The following is a 12,652-nucleotide window of genomic DNA, read 5'->3' as shown; positions in this document are numbered from 1 at the left end:
CTTAACCTCCCTAGAGGTTTTAGAATCAGGCTCAGAACCCCCGGACTCACTTGAAGAACCAAATTCATCGAGTTCCTGCCAAGACCGATGAAGGATCAATATTAGCCTGGACCGCGATAAGAGGGCTAAGTGAAATAAATCCTTACATGAACAAAAGGGGTGCTAGAATCTGTCCCCTCGAGAGAGGCAGTGCTTTGTGTCTTTCGAGCCAAAGTTACCTGCAACTTTTTTGTCTTGGCCGTGGCGGGTTTCGTGCCCTTGCTGCTGCTACTCTTACCCAAGGCCTGAGCCAATAAAAGTAAATAGGTAAGGCATGATTACGCACGATTATGCAACTGGGGGGCAGATTGTAAGCCAACAATGGCAAGAAGTTACCGTCGTGGATGGAGATTCTTCTTCTTGAATCTTAGACGCACTAGCCCGCGTTCGATCAGCGATGGTGGTCTTAATAACCTAGGCAAAGCACCGTGGACCCTGTAAGTACAAGGCCTGAAAGCCTACAAAAATGAAAACTCTGGGAAGAAAGGATACCTTTGAAGGTTGTTGTTTCCCAATGGTGGCCTTCGGGGCCGGAACGGGGGGTTTCTTTGCCTTTTTGGAGGCTTGCTTTTGTTCCACCTCTTCATCTTCATCAAGATCTGTGTAAAAGGCAATTGGTCAGTAAACAAATCAGCAAGAGAGACGGACGGAGGCAATGCAAACATAATCTTACCTTTCCTTTTAGAAGAGGTAGCCGAGGTTGTCTTGGCCTTGAAAATGCCCTTTTTCGATTCAGGAGGAGGTGGGAGAGCAAGGTCTTTCAAAACTTTTCCCACAGGCTTGGACAGAAGAGGCTTGATGTAGCCCTTCCACCAGGTAGCAAATTCATTTGATTTCTCAGGAAATTCGGAGTAAGGCTTGAAGTCAAAATCAGCTTTGGCTTTGTCAGAATCGTTTCTCACCTTCTCCAGGAGTTTCAGATCAATAACAGGCCTCGGTGTGAAGTTGGCGTTAAGTGATTTGTAAGGAGGGAGGGGGATGAGTTGAAGTAGGCCGAATTGTCGTGCAAACTGGGCGGCATTATAGAATTCAACTCCAACCTTATCATTCCTCGATTGGGCACTCAAACCGAACAATAAGTCTCTAGAAGTTAAAAAGTTTGCCCAAATCTCCTTATGATCATTATCCCCCTCTTCGGCCTCTCCGGGGGAGGCCTTAAGCCAAGCTGGGACCGTGTCCCTTTCGAAAGGCATCCAGCCCTCACCCATCGAAACAAAGTCAGAATAAAAGTACTTAAAGCAGGCCTCAAAAGTATGGTCTCGGGGGGATAAGTCACGATAGTGAAGGCCATAACAGGTGTTATCGGGAATCTTGTCCAAGATAGGGCCTAAGGAAGGAAAGTAGGCCCACAACCATAAAGTCATGACCCATAGAGGCCCGGCAGCAAAAACATATTGATTTTCTAGAAGGTCATGCATGCCTCTATAAACATAGGCCAACACTAGGGGGGCCATGGCTATCTCTTTGCCCGAGGCCAAGGCTTTGGCCAAATCCGTAAAGTCTTTAGTGATTCGACTCGAAGAAACACAGAAGATGAATTTATTGAGCCAATAAATTAGGAAGGCTACATGCTCCTCGTCGGTGACTTCCCCTTTTCCGTGGAAGAGAGAAACGAAGCGAGTATAGGCCAAGTATTCTGATGCAGGGTAATCAAAGACAGGAGTCGCTTGGCTCAAGAAACAATCAGCCTCGACTCCGTGAACGCGGAGGCCGGTAAGGAAACAGACATCTTGAAGGGTTGGACCCATCATCCCAACTCTAAAGTGAAAGCTGTTAGAAGTTATGGACCAAAACTGGGCCGCGGCAAAGAAGAGGGCTTTGTCCATATTTATGGAACACCTACTGAGCATAATGGCATCATGAATACCTATTATTTCCCACAAATCGCCCTTGGCCTCGGCAACTCGGTCCAACCAAGCAATGTATTCTTTATCAGGCCGAGGCCATAGCCGATTAGGGTTTGGTTTGTGATAACAGCCCCAGAGGGGTTCCACCGAGTCAAAAGGCAAGGAGTCCTCAGCAAGGGGATAGTAAGCAAATAGAGAAGGAGGAAACTCACTGTCAAGAGCAGGACCGAGGGCCATTCCCGATTTTGCTTCCTCTTGCAGAATCAGGACCTCGGTGTGAACAGGGGTTTCTTCTCCTTCGAGGATCTGCGCCACTTGGGTAGCGAGACTCGCTGCTTTTGGGCTTTTCTTGGGGGCCATGGAAAGCTCAGCAAAGAGTTAGGGTTCTTGTTTCTCTCACAGTGTGACGGAGAAGACGAAGGAGAAGGAGAGACTACGGAAGGACTGTAACCGCTCTCGGTCGTGGGGAAGAAGAAGGTGAGTTGGATTTTGTTGAAAATAAAGATAGGGAGTTATGGAAGGAGTTAGTGGGAGGATGCTCATAACCGCCCATTACCCCTTCATCCTCGGGAAAAGGGAAGGCCCATGTGGGTAATTATCATCCCTCTTTTCTAGGGTATGTTTCTCTCTCTCTCTCCGATTCTGAGATAAAAGTGGTGCCTAGGAAAGACAAGTGTTAAAAAGGGCGGCTGATTTAAAATTGAGAGTTACAAGACTCCTTGGAAATTAATCAGGTGCCACGAGAACACCAGAATTGCCACTGTTGTGTCTAGGTTTTTCCAGACAGCTATTGGGGGGCCAAAATGGAACAGGCACACGCCTTAAATTTTTAAACAAAATCAAGGCGTGGGGGGGCAATGTTTACACCCATTTTTGGCCAAAAATCAGGAAATGAATTTACGGGTTAAAAGGTAGCCTCGAGGGTCGAGGCCCTAGCCTTGAGAGACCTTACGACCAGTTGCCCACGAATTAGGGCCGGTTCTTAAGAAATGATGGGCCTTCCATCATGGCCCAAATCAGTTAAAAGGCCCAAGGATTAGATTAATCCATTTGATTCATTCAGGCCTAATCCAAGTGCCTAAGAGTAGCAAAGCCCACGGAATAAGCCTGAGTTGATAGAAACCCTGATTCGTGCTCGCCAAACTTGGGCTCAGAAGGCTTACAATGGGGCAAAAAGCCCATGACTTACCAAACAAAGTTCAGGCTCGACCAAGAAATAGGCCCATTACTTTAAGAAAACATCGTCAAAAGCTCACAAGCAGCTCTAAGGCCTCGAAAGCTGCTCACAAGGAGCTCAAAGGCCTCGAAGCTGCTCACAAGCAGCTCAAAGGCCTCGAAACTGCTCACAAGCAGCTCAAAGGCCTAGAATATTCTTGCTGGAACAAGACTGGGTAAGCTGCTCACAAGCAGCTCAAGGTCTGTAGTGGTGGGACCCCGTTCTTCAGGATGAAGCAGAGACCAGCAACAAGTGGCATGCATGCAGCCCCTGGAGATTCTAGTGAGTGACTTCTGCAGGCCTAAGCAAGCTGCTCACAAGCAGCTCTCCCAGGCCTGCTTAATCTTTTTCTCGATCCTTCTTCCGTAAAGAATTAGGTTCAAAGGGTTTTTTGGGACCCACGAGGAGTTGAAGGCCCAATGAAATAAAGGGGGGCCTGGGGTATTTTTTCCCCTGCAGCTATGGTGGGCCCGGAAGATAGCCATACAAGCATTAGCTTGAGTGTCCAAGCAGCTCAACATGGTCTGGGTACTGCAGGGCTTGAAATTCTTTTTGCTTTTTCAGAAGATTTGCACAGAGAAGGAGGACTCCTCAGGCCTTTGCCATATTCTTGGAGTGTAAGGCACGTTTTGTTCAGGAGGCAAACCCCTCATTGGAGCATTTTGAAGCTGCTCAAGCCCAAGCCTTTGCTAGAAGGCCACTTGGCAGCCATGCATTGGAGCATTTCGAAGCAGCTCAAGGCCTGTAGTCCCTATAATTCTCAGTTTTTGAGGCCTTGCAAAAGGTCCACGACCTCAAAAGCTCACAGCTTATGCACCTATATTCCCATTTCTTTCAAGCATTTCATGTATTCACTTCAAAGTAGTTTAAGTTTTATCACATTTCTTGTACCCAAGCTTCATTGAATCGATTAATGGAGTTCGTTTGATCCTTTTTACTGCATTGTCTTTCTTTCCATTGTTCTAACAACAAGGGAGAAATACTTTAAGTCCTTAGCCCGACAAGGCAACCAACGAACCATCACGAGGCCTTACCCTTTAGGCCGAGCACGATCACTCGATAGAAGTCAGATTTTGAGGCACGAAGGCCTTAAAAGCAATTCGGACAGACTTGTCCTAGCACGCCCTCGCATTCCAAGCCAATTTGGTTTCAACACATTTTTGTGGAGAAACACATATATTATATATATGCTCTGTCTAATCCATGGCTTGAAGGGCAAGATGTGCGTATACGAAGACAACCCCTACTCGAAAGTTATTGAAGCTCATTCTCTATAACTAATGAGAGAATGGGGAGCGTGTTAAGGTTTATTGTGCTGTGCCTGATACTCTTCAACTCCAAACTATATGGAGGGCTAATCAACTCTTGGCTCTTTCAATTCTGAAATTTGGAGGGCTAGAAGTTTTGATCTGATATCAACATTGTGCTATCATTTTGTGTTGGTATCCTTGTGAAGATGATGGCGAGGATGAAGTTTTTCGTTCTATTCTAATCCTGATGTCGACTCTTAAGCTGTTTTCCATTCGGTATCCGACACTGCATATATCTTTAGCCTGTTTCATCAACTGCTGCGTATATCTTCTGCGTATATCTTCAGCCTGTTTCATCAACTGCTGCGTATATCTTCAGCCTGTTTCAACTGCTGCATAAAATCTTCAGCCTGTTTCAACTGCTGGATATCATGGTCTGCTTTTTCGTACCTTGATTACGCATGCTGTTTCTTATGATATGGATGGACACAGTTAAGAGATGAGGCTTGAATTCTTAAGATGATTGAAGTCTTCCCTGAATTGGAGGCTTTATGTTGCTGCCATTGACTGTTTCAACTGGATATTGGAAGTGCTTTGAGGCTTGAAGTCTTCCCTGAATTGGAGGCTTTATGATGCTGCCATTGATTGTTTCAACTGGATTGGAAGTGCTGATATTTGAGGCCTTTTTTTTTTTTTTTTTTTCCGAGCCATTTTGTGGCTCATTCAATGTCCATCGAATGTAGTTTTTTATTCTTTTGTAGGCCTCTTATGGTACCTCATCTTCTGTGATCCATAATTTGTCTCCCCTCGATGTACTCTTTATCGAGTTTTACTAAAATTTTGTTGTCTATCAAAAAAAAAAAAAAAACACACCATTTAAATATGTTGCCTTTTCCTATAATCAATTACCAGCTAGTCCTATGAATGATATAAAAGGAGAATGATCTTTTGATTTAAAAGGGAAAATTTCTGTCATATCCCTTCGACTTTAAGCAAAATTCACTCTGGTCCTTTACATTTCAATTTGGAAAAATATATACTTGCATTTTGAAATTGGTTTCAATGTCATCCATGTATTGGATGCCGTTTGTTTTTTGAACGGCAAATGGAGGTAGATTTGCCATTTCACTCCCTCAAAAACTCCGCTCTCTCTCTCCCCACGCCAAAACCAGGGTCCACGTTCTATGGGCCCCCTTTTCCCTAAATTCTTGGCATTTTTTTTGGCATGGTAATTTTGATTTTTTCATAATTTTTATTACATTGGGATATAATTTTTGGTCATCACATATGAATATTATCTTTTGGTCTTTCTAGTCATCATATATGAATATTTTAAACTTTTGGTTATATTTTTATATTTTCTCTATTCCTCTTATCGAAACAAAAAAATATGATATAAAATTTTGTTTAGAATCTTATAAAATTTAAGATAAAATAACAAAAAACCATACCAAAAAAGACAAAAGGTCGCAAAAAAGTTAGGCACGAATGGGGCAAATAGTCTAGTAGTGGAGAGTTGGTCATGGGCCGCCGCCCCATCACCTTTTGAGTGCATTTCACTATAAGCTACTGTACTTTGTTATAATATCTAGTAGATATTTTCTGTTCAAAAACAAAAATAAATATCAAGTAGATATTTATTTACTGTGAGCCCATACCCTTTTTGTTCTCATTCGGAATATTTGCTCGTACCCCATAGAAAGGTAATACTACAGTAGTATTTTGCTCTTGGATAAGTATTCAGTACAAATTCGTTTTACGAACTTTTGTGACTTGTTTTTATATTTTGGTGTTCGATACACCCTTTACAATTTTGTTTCTCAGTACGTAATTTTTTTTTATGGTTTATTTATGAATTTTGGTGGTGTTGTTAATGAAATTTTGTCGTGTTGTTTACAAATTTTGTGGTAAAAAAGACGTCCCAACTCGCAAGGTCAAAAAGACGAGTCAAAGATATCAATTGCTGTGATGGTGTTTACTAATTTTTGTGATTGTTTATCAATTTTTGTTGTGGTGTTTATAAACTTTTGTGATCCAATAACAAAAAATTTGGATGTTCAATTACTTGATTTTTGTGGTAGTTTACGAATTTGTGACTTGAAATACATAAGTGCTTATACCATCCACCGAGTATGAGGTCTTTTTAGTAAATGTAGTGGTATGGCTATAAAAAAAAAAAAAAAAACATCTTTCATGTCTATAAAGTTTTGTACCCTAGTATCAATTGCAACGCTTTTAACTCCAAAGTTAGGTCAATGTACCTATTATACCCAATAGATAACGTTTGCTTTCCAAAATGACAGAAAAATGACTAATTAAGGAGTTGAATATTGAGAGATAAGGTTAAGGAGTTGAAATTGAAAGACATGGGAAAATACCCTGAAATGTTGAAACTGCCTTTCATTAGGCACTTTTTCCGTCAATTTGAGAAGCGATGTCATCTATTGGACGTAATAGGACTTTGACCAAACTGCGGCGTTAAAAGCTCTGCAATTGATACTAGGGGGACGAAACTGAGACTGGGTTGAAACTAGATGGACTATTTCTAAAATTTACCTTAATTTGAATCAATAAAAGGTAAAATTTACAACACGTCTGCAAAAACATGGGGTGTGGAAATTATTTTCTTGAATGGACTCCACCAATTTGGGCTGGATCATCATCCATTGATAGGTTGACCTGCAATAAGATAAAAGATGTGTCATTTGCGAAGCTAGCCCAGATTTCTTATGCGCGCTCCTAAGTTTTGAACTGGGGATCCCTGTTGGCAAGGGTGGAACCAAGGCTGGGCTAGACTAGGCTATAGCCCAGGTGAACTTAAGAAAAACAAACAAATTTAAATGTAAAATTTTTGCTCATCAATTTTAGCCCACCTCACTTTCTTGCGCATTCTATAATTATCTGTATTGAAAGAGAACTTGTTAAAGACATCGATTTAGATTTTGATAATAAATGATCCCTACTCATTGAAACATCGTAGGGCACAATTTCAGTAGGGTACAAATTCAATAATGTATGATTTCTTGTATTTTTTCTTTCATGTTTTTTTTGAACATTTACGTATCTATGTACAAGTTTGCAGGACATTAATTATAAAACTCTCCTTAGTTCATGTATATAAATTTTGTGTTAGCCCAGGGAAGATTAGATTTCTGGTTCCGCCCTTGCCTGTTGGTTTCTCTACTACCTCCTTTGTGATTGGTTATTATGTTCCGACATTTTGTCGGCCTGCATTTGCAGTAGGTGGCCTGTATCTAGGATTAGGTAGTTTTGATTCTCTCATAATCTTTTGACGATTTCTGTAATTAATGCCTTCCGGCTTTGAATGATATATGACATTGACCAGTTTAAAAAAAAAAAAAATTTACTTGGATTGAAGTTAAATATAGCTCAAACTCATATTCGAGCTTACAAGTCTTTTCCATTTGAGATGGCCAGCTCAAGAAGGCTAGGAATTGTGTTCTGCTGTTTAGTTGATTTTATGTTGCTCATTTGGACTTAAAACAGAGAGAAAAATCTTTAATCTGAGTATTCTTCTATAATGTCACTAGCAATTTGGTACTAATTCTCGAATCATTCCTTAATAGTAATTTGCGGACACAATTTTATTGCCCCATAGCGCATGACGATTTTCGCAATTTAATCCCGGTTCACGTAACGACAATCCCGCCTTATCTCTCCTTCATCTCCAGTAATCGGATTGTTCTCCGATAGCACGACCATTGCCCTGGAAAACTGCTCAAGGAAGTAGCCGTTGTCGGACGCCATTTTCTCCACAAAAGGCAACGTTGCAGGATCGGAAGCCAGTTGCTGATCAACCGATAACAGCCCCTTGTGGCTCAATAGGTTCTTGTGATACATGTTGTCCAACACCATCGGCGTTTTTAGGTCGTTCCGCGAGTATTCCACGGCCTCCATATCGGGATACGGTGAAGGGCATCGACGTTTTAGGTATTCAGCATGGCCAGGGTCCAAGCTAGGATCCACTGTTGGGTAGAGCCTGTCTACAAGGTTTGTGCAATGGGTTCTCCCCACTGAGTGTGCCCCTGCATATAAAAGGAATCAATTAGAGTTTGCTATCGTAATTTTGTAGTGGAAAAGAGCATGGTATACCCAATCTTAAGAGGGCTCAGTACTGGGCTCAATTCAACACAATTTGACTTGAATATGGTTGCGACACGATCTACATGTCCCTAGTCGGTCGGGTGGGTGGGAGATAAAATCGGTTTTATCTATTTTTCAAATTTGAAGTTTCATTGACCGGAAGCACCACAACACGTGACATTTTTTCAGATCTTATATGCACGTGAAATATAACACTCCGCTTTTTTCGATGTGCATAATATTTGTACTAATTATATCCCCCAACTGACAAATTATGATTCTTTCTTTTCCAAACCGAATACTTACATCGCGTGGTAGTTTCAAGAATGCGATTATCGTGTTAGCCTCGGGAGATAGAGTGAAATGTTTACCTAAAAGTGCAACTGTCCCTTCAGTATCGATGCCAACGGATTGAAATCGCGACAGAACCGAAGACATGGTATCGTTGTGGTTAGGGATGAGCTCTTCCACCTCTGCAGCATAACTTTCTTTGCTGTCCTTCCTCCCTGTTTTCATTGCAATCTGTGGCCCTCCCAGCTTCACAAAATTCCAAAAATAACCCATAATAAGAAGTAAGAACAACACGCGCTCACGTATGATTATCTAAGGAGTGCATTTTTTTTAAAAAAATATGCCCCTTGGATCGGCATACTTCTGGCAGGTATATAGTTCTGGCTCTGCCCTAGTCCTGTAATTTTATTCGAGTCGTGTCATAAAACAACTATATTATTTGTATTCTCAACACGCAAAAAATGTACGTACCAGGGCAACACCGTCTCTAGCAGAAAGAGCAACGATATCAGCACAAGAAACGGCCAAGGGGCACTCGCTCTCGAGAGCCTCTTTGATGGTGACGATGTATTTAAAATTTCTCATCCCGAAACTCTTCTCTGAACTCTGCTCCGAGAGTATGCCATATTTCGTCTCCAGCAGCAGTGATGCATCGCACGACTAAGTACATGAATAAAAAAGTTAATAGGAGTATACATACCTAATCGAAAACGATATATACAAACAAAATTCTTACGTAGGAAAAGCAACAAGAAGTATGTCAACCTATCAACCCTTAGGGGTTGAATCGGTTGACAAAAGTTTCAGATTTGATTCTCCTTGCCCCACGTGCAAGCATGTGAAATAGTCGTGGGAGGGGCTATAGGGATTAGACCGAGGTGCATACAAGCTGGCCCGGGACACCCTTGCATTGCCAAAAAAAGAAGAAGAAGACAAGTATGTTGTGTAGGTTGTAATAATATTTGATAATTTTATTTTTTTATTTTACCTTAACGATGCAATCATGGAAGAGATTTCTGATCCATGAAACCGCAGTGTTTCCATGCTTGTGGTAGAGGTTGTTGACTTGTTCTTTGATGATTTCTTCAGCTCTTGGGCAACTATCATTATAGTAATCCAATTGGAGATCGCCTGTAGCTAGTGAAAAGATTACATGGAAGTTAGTGTGCTAAATTTTGGAGGTATATATGAACTCTTCCAAATATCAACCTTGCCAACTACCACTAATTTTATTTCACACTAGCAGTATGATTCATACCCGCCCTGATGCCCGAAAATTTGATGAAAACTCGCCCAACCAGGTCGGGGATAGGGTTAGGTTCAGCGCGGAGCATGGCCGATTGATTTTTTTTAATAGGCGGGGCATGGCCGATTGTCATCCCTAAATACAGTCTTTAAAATGACTCTGTAAATGAATTATATATGGAGTACTACTCATATATATGAAACATGAGGAATCTGCCGGCCTTTTTTATGGTGAATTAATTTCCTATTGTAAAATTCTCATTTTGCTATGTATATATTTGTGTATATTTGTTCGCGCATAAGTTTTCAATCGGGAAAGTTCTTCCGTATTGTTAGGCCATGCCCCGCTACCCACGTCTCAACACATATTTGTGCAAGTCTTTTACTCTTTGTAACGGAATGACTAGTTTCGGTTGCATTGAGATGTCCTCGAATATCTTAGAATCTCTTTCTCAAAACATTTCTTGTCGCATGCACAATGAGGTCTGAATCTCATTATGCATGGTGCAATTGACAAGTGCATTAGTGATAGTAATCGAGGCATATATAAACCGGTTCTACTTTCAAATCACGAGGCAATATAAAACTGAACTTACCAATGTGTGCTCGTGTAGGAACACGTCGAAGCTTAATTTGGGAGCTTTCAAACACAAATCACAAATTACCTTCACATCAGTTGGTGGGATTATTGATCCCTCAGATCCATTCATCGATATTAATGGCGTATATATTCCACTTCCAAAAGAAGTTGTGACATTTTGCAACTAGCTATGGAGCAAGATCGCGTGTTCCGTCCTATATGAACTACGGAAGTCTAGGTGGTTATGCAATGGTCAATATCTTCTACTATATTAGAGTAATGGAATGCACGTAAGCTGGCCTAGACACGACACCTGAATTATAAATAAAAAACTTCTATTTTACATTTATACATAGTGGGTTATTCAAAAGAGAGCGTCAAAATAGGTAAGAAGCTGGTACCAGAAGAAAACTGCAAGAGTAAGGGCAACAACGACAGAAAGATGAAGAAGATTGGGCCAAATCGATGCTTGTTAGCCATTTCTCTGGTCTGGTCTGGTCTGATCTTCCTTGGCTAGCTTTGACACTTTCTTTTGTCTCTGCTTTTTGTTTGTTTATGTGATATCGATACAATTTAAGCCTTTATATAGAGCCGGTCTTCATCATTTCCCTGAGTTAGTGCTGCATCAAGAAAATATTACAGAGAGACTGATCTATATTCCCACCAAACCCCCCACTTTCTCTGACCTTTCGGCAAATCATCTCTCACCCGTTACACCCCACTTGAAGCAACAGAAAACTACCATTACAAAAGCACCGAAAATTACGTTGGAGAAAATTTATGCACCAGGAATTTTTGAAAAAATAATAATAACCGTGAACCAAAATAATTAAGCAAACAATATATGAACATGAATAAGAGGTTTTTATTAGTCCGTGAGGTGGTTGAGACCTACTGCGAATCATGCTCTCTCCATGGGAAGGATACATCCACTTCTGTACGGGGATGAATGGTGCTTTTTTCCCGAGCTGCAATGGCTTTCGAGTTATTTTTTATGCAACGAATTAAATTTGTGAACTAATAGTTTTCCGACACTCAAGATTGTGTGAAAATCGGTAGCAAATATATTCTGAAACTGTGATGGATTAATACTATAGCTAGCCGAACATATATTAGTGGATTACGAAGATATAGTGGAGCACAATCATTTTGTGTGTGAAGGAGAAGAAGAGGAGTAAACTCTGATGTAAAGAAAGTCAGTGGATAAATTAATGCACTTTTTGAGGAAAGTAGTAAACACCACAACGATATATACTGTAATAGTTATAACCAACTTCTAAGACCAGTGGGATTTTATTTGTAACAGTAAACACTATAGAAAGCATGTAAATCACATAATACTTAGTTACTTACATAATGAAGCGTAGCGGAATACTTCGAGCTTTTCAATATTTATATGAACCGAGACTCGCTCTACAAGCTCAAACACGAATACGAACGCCGTCTTCTATTCTCACTGAGTAGAGAAGACTACTAAAGTTTGCTTTTAATATCCACACCACAAATCCTACGGTTCATGGATGAAAACCTATAGAGAGAAGATTTTGACAGGAGAATATTTTCTAGAGGAGAATGAGAGATGGAACTCAAACTCTTTCTTGTATGTATCTCAAATATGTTCAGGACTTTATTTATAGATAACAGTTCAAGAGTTTGAAGTCTCCTAATAGATAAAAATAATTTATTATACTTGAAACTCTCCTAATTATTTTTGAAAATAGGAGACTAGCTAACTCAACAAAGGGGAAATAAAAACAACTCCACGTCTCTGATGTTACTTAACTCTTGCATACCACTACTATATATCACCTGTATGTGATAAATAATATACATGAACCAAATATATTAAAGTTAAAAATATAAATAACAAATTTACACTCCCTTCTAGAGCACAATATATTGTCTCGGTCACGTTTTCAAGCTTGGAATTAAACTCTTTTTGAGTGCACAACAAGATAGGCGTGCACAACATCTACCCCAAGAATGTATAAAAGTAATTTGTACGCGCGTAAAATGAGCATGGAGCTTTACTTTCAATATCTGCATATTTTAGAATATTGTTTATAAGAAGTTATTTAAT

The 12,652-nt window shown here is 40.5% G+C and overlaps 1 protein-coding gene across 2 annotated transcripts; it reads right to left on the bottom strand.

The window, feature by feature from the left end:
* Positions 1–7,860: 7,860 nt before the first annotated feature.
* Positions 7,861–11,176, bottom strand: LOC131326254 (peroxidase 21). Of its 2 annotated transcripts, none has more exons than XM_058358966.1 (5): positions 10,974–11,176; positions 9,736–9,884; positions 9,219–9,407; positions 8,828–8,993; positions 7,861–8,398 (listed from the first exon to the last, which is right to left on the bottom strand). In XM_058358966.1, the coding sequence occupies exons 1-5, from the start codon at positions 11,050–11,052 to the stop codon at positions 7,992–7,994; spliced, it is 990 nt and encodes a 329-aa protein (XP_058214949.1). In that variant the 5' UTR covers positions 11,053–11,176; the 3' UTR covers positions 7,861–7,991. The 2 variants fall into 2 exon arrangements, with proteins under 2 accessions (XP_058214949.1, XP_058214950.1); XM_058358967.1 differs by having other exon boundaries at positions 9,736–9,878; positions 10,974–11,131.
* Between the last annotated feature and the right edge of the window lie 1,476 nt (positions 11,177–12,652).

This window comes from Rhododendron vialii, chromosome 5a (genome assembly GCF_030253575.1).
Source record: "Rhododendron vialii isolate Sample 1 chromosome 5a, ASM3025357v1".
Taxonomy (NCBI): domain Eukaryota; kingdom Viridiplantae; phylum Streptophyta; class Magnoliopsida; order Ericales; family Ericaceae; genus Rhododendron; species Rhododendron vialii.
Note: the sequence above shows the minus strand (reverse complement) of the source record. Positions and strands in the feature narration are given on the sequence as shown.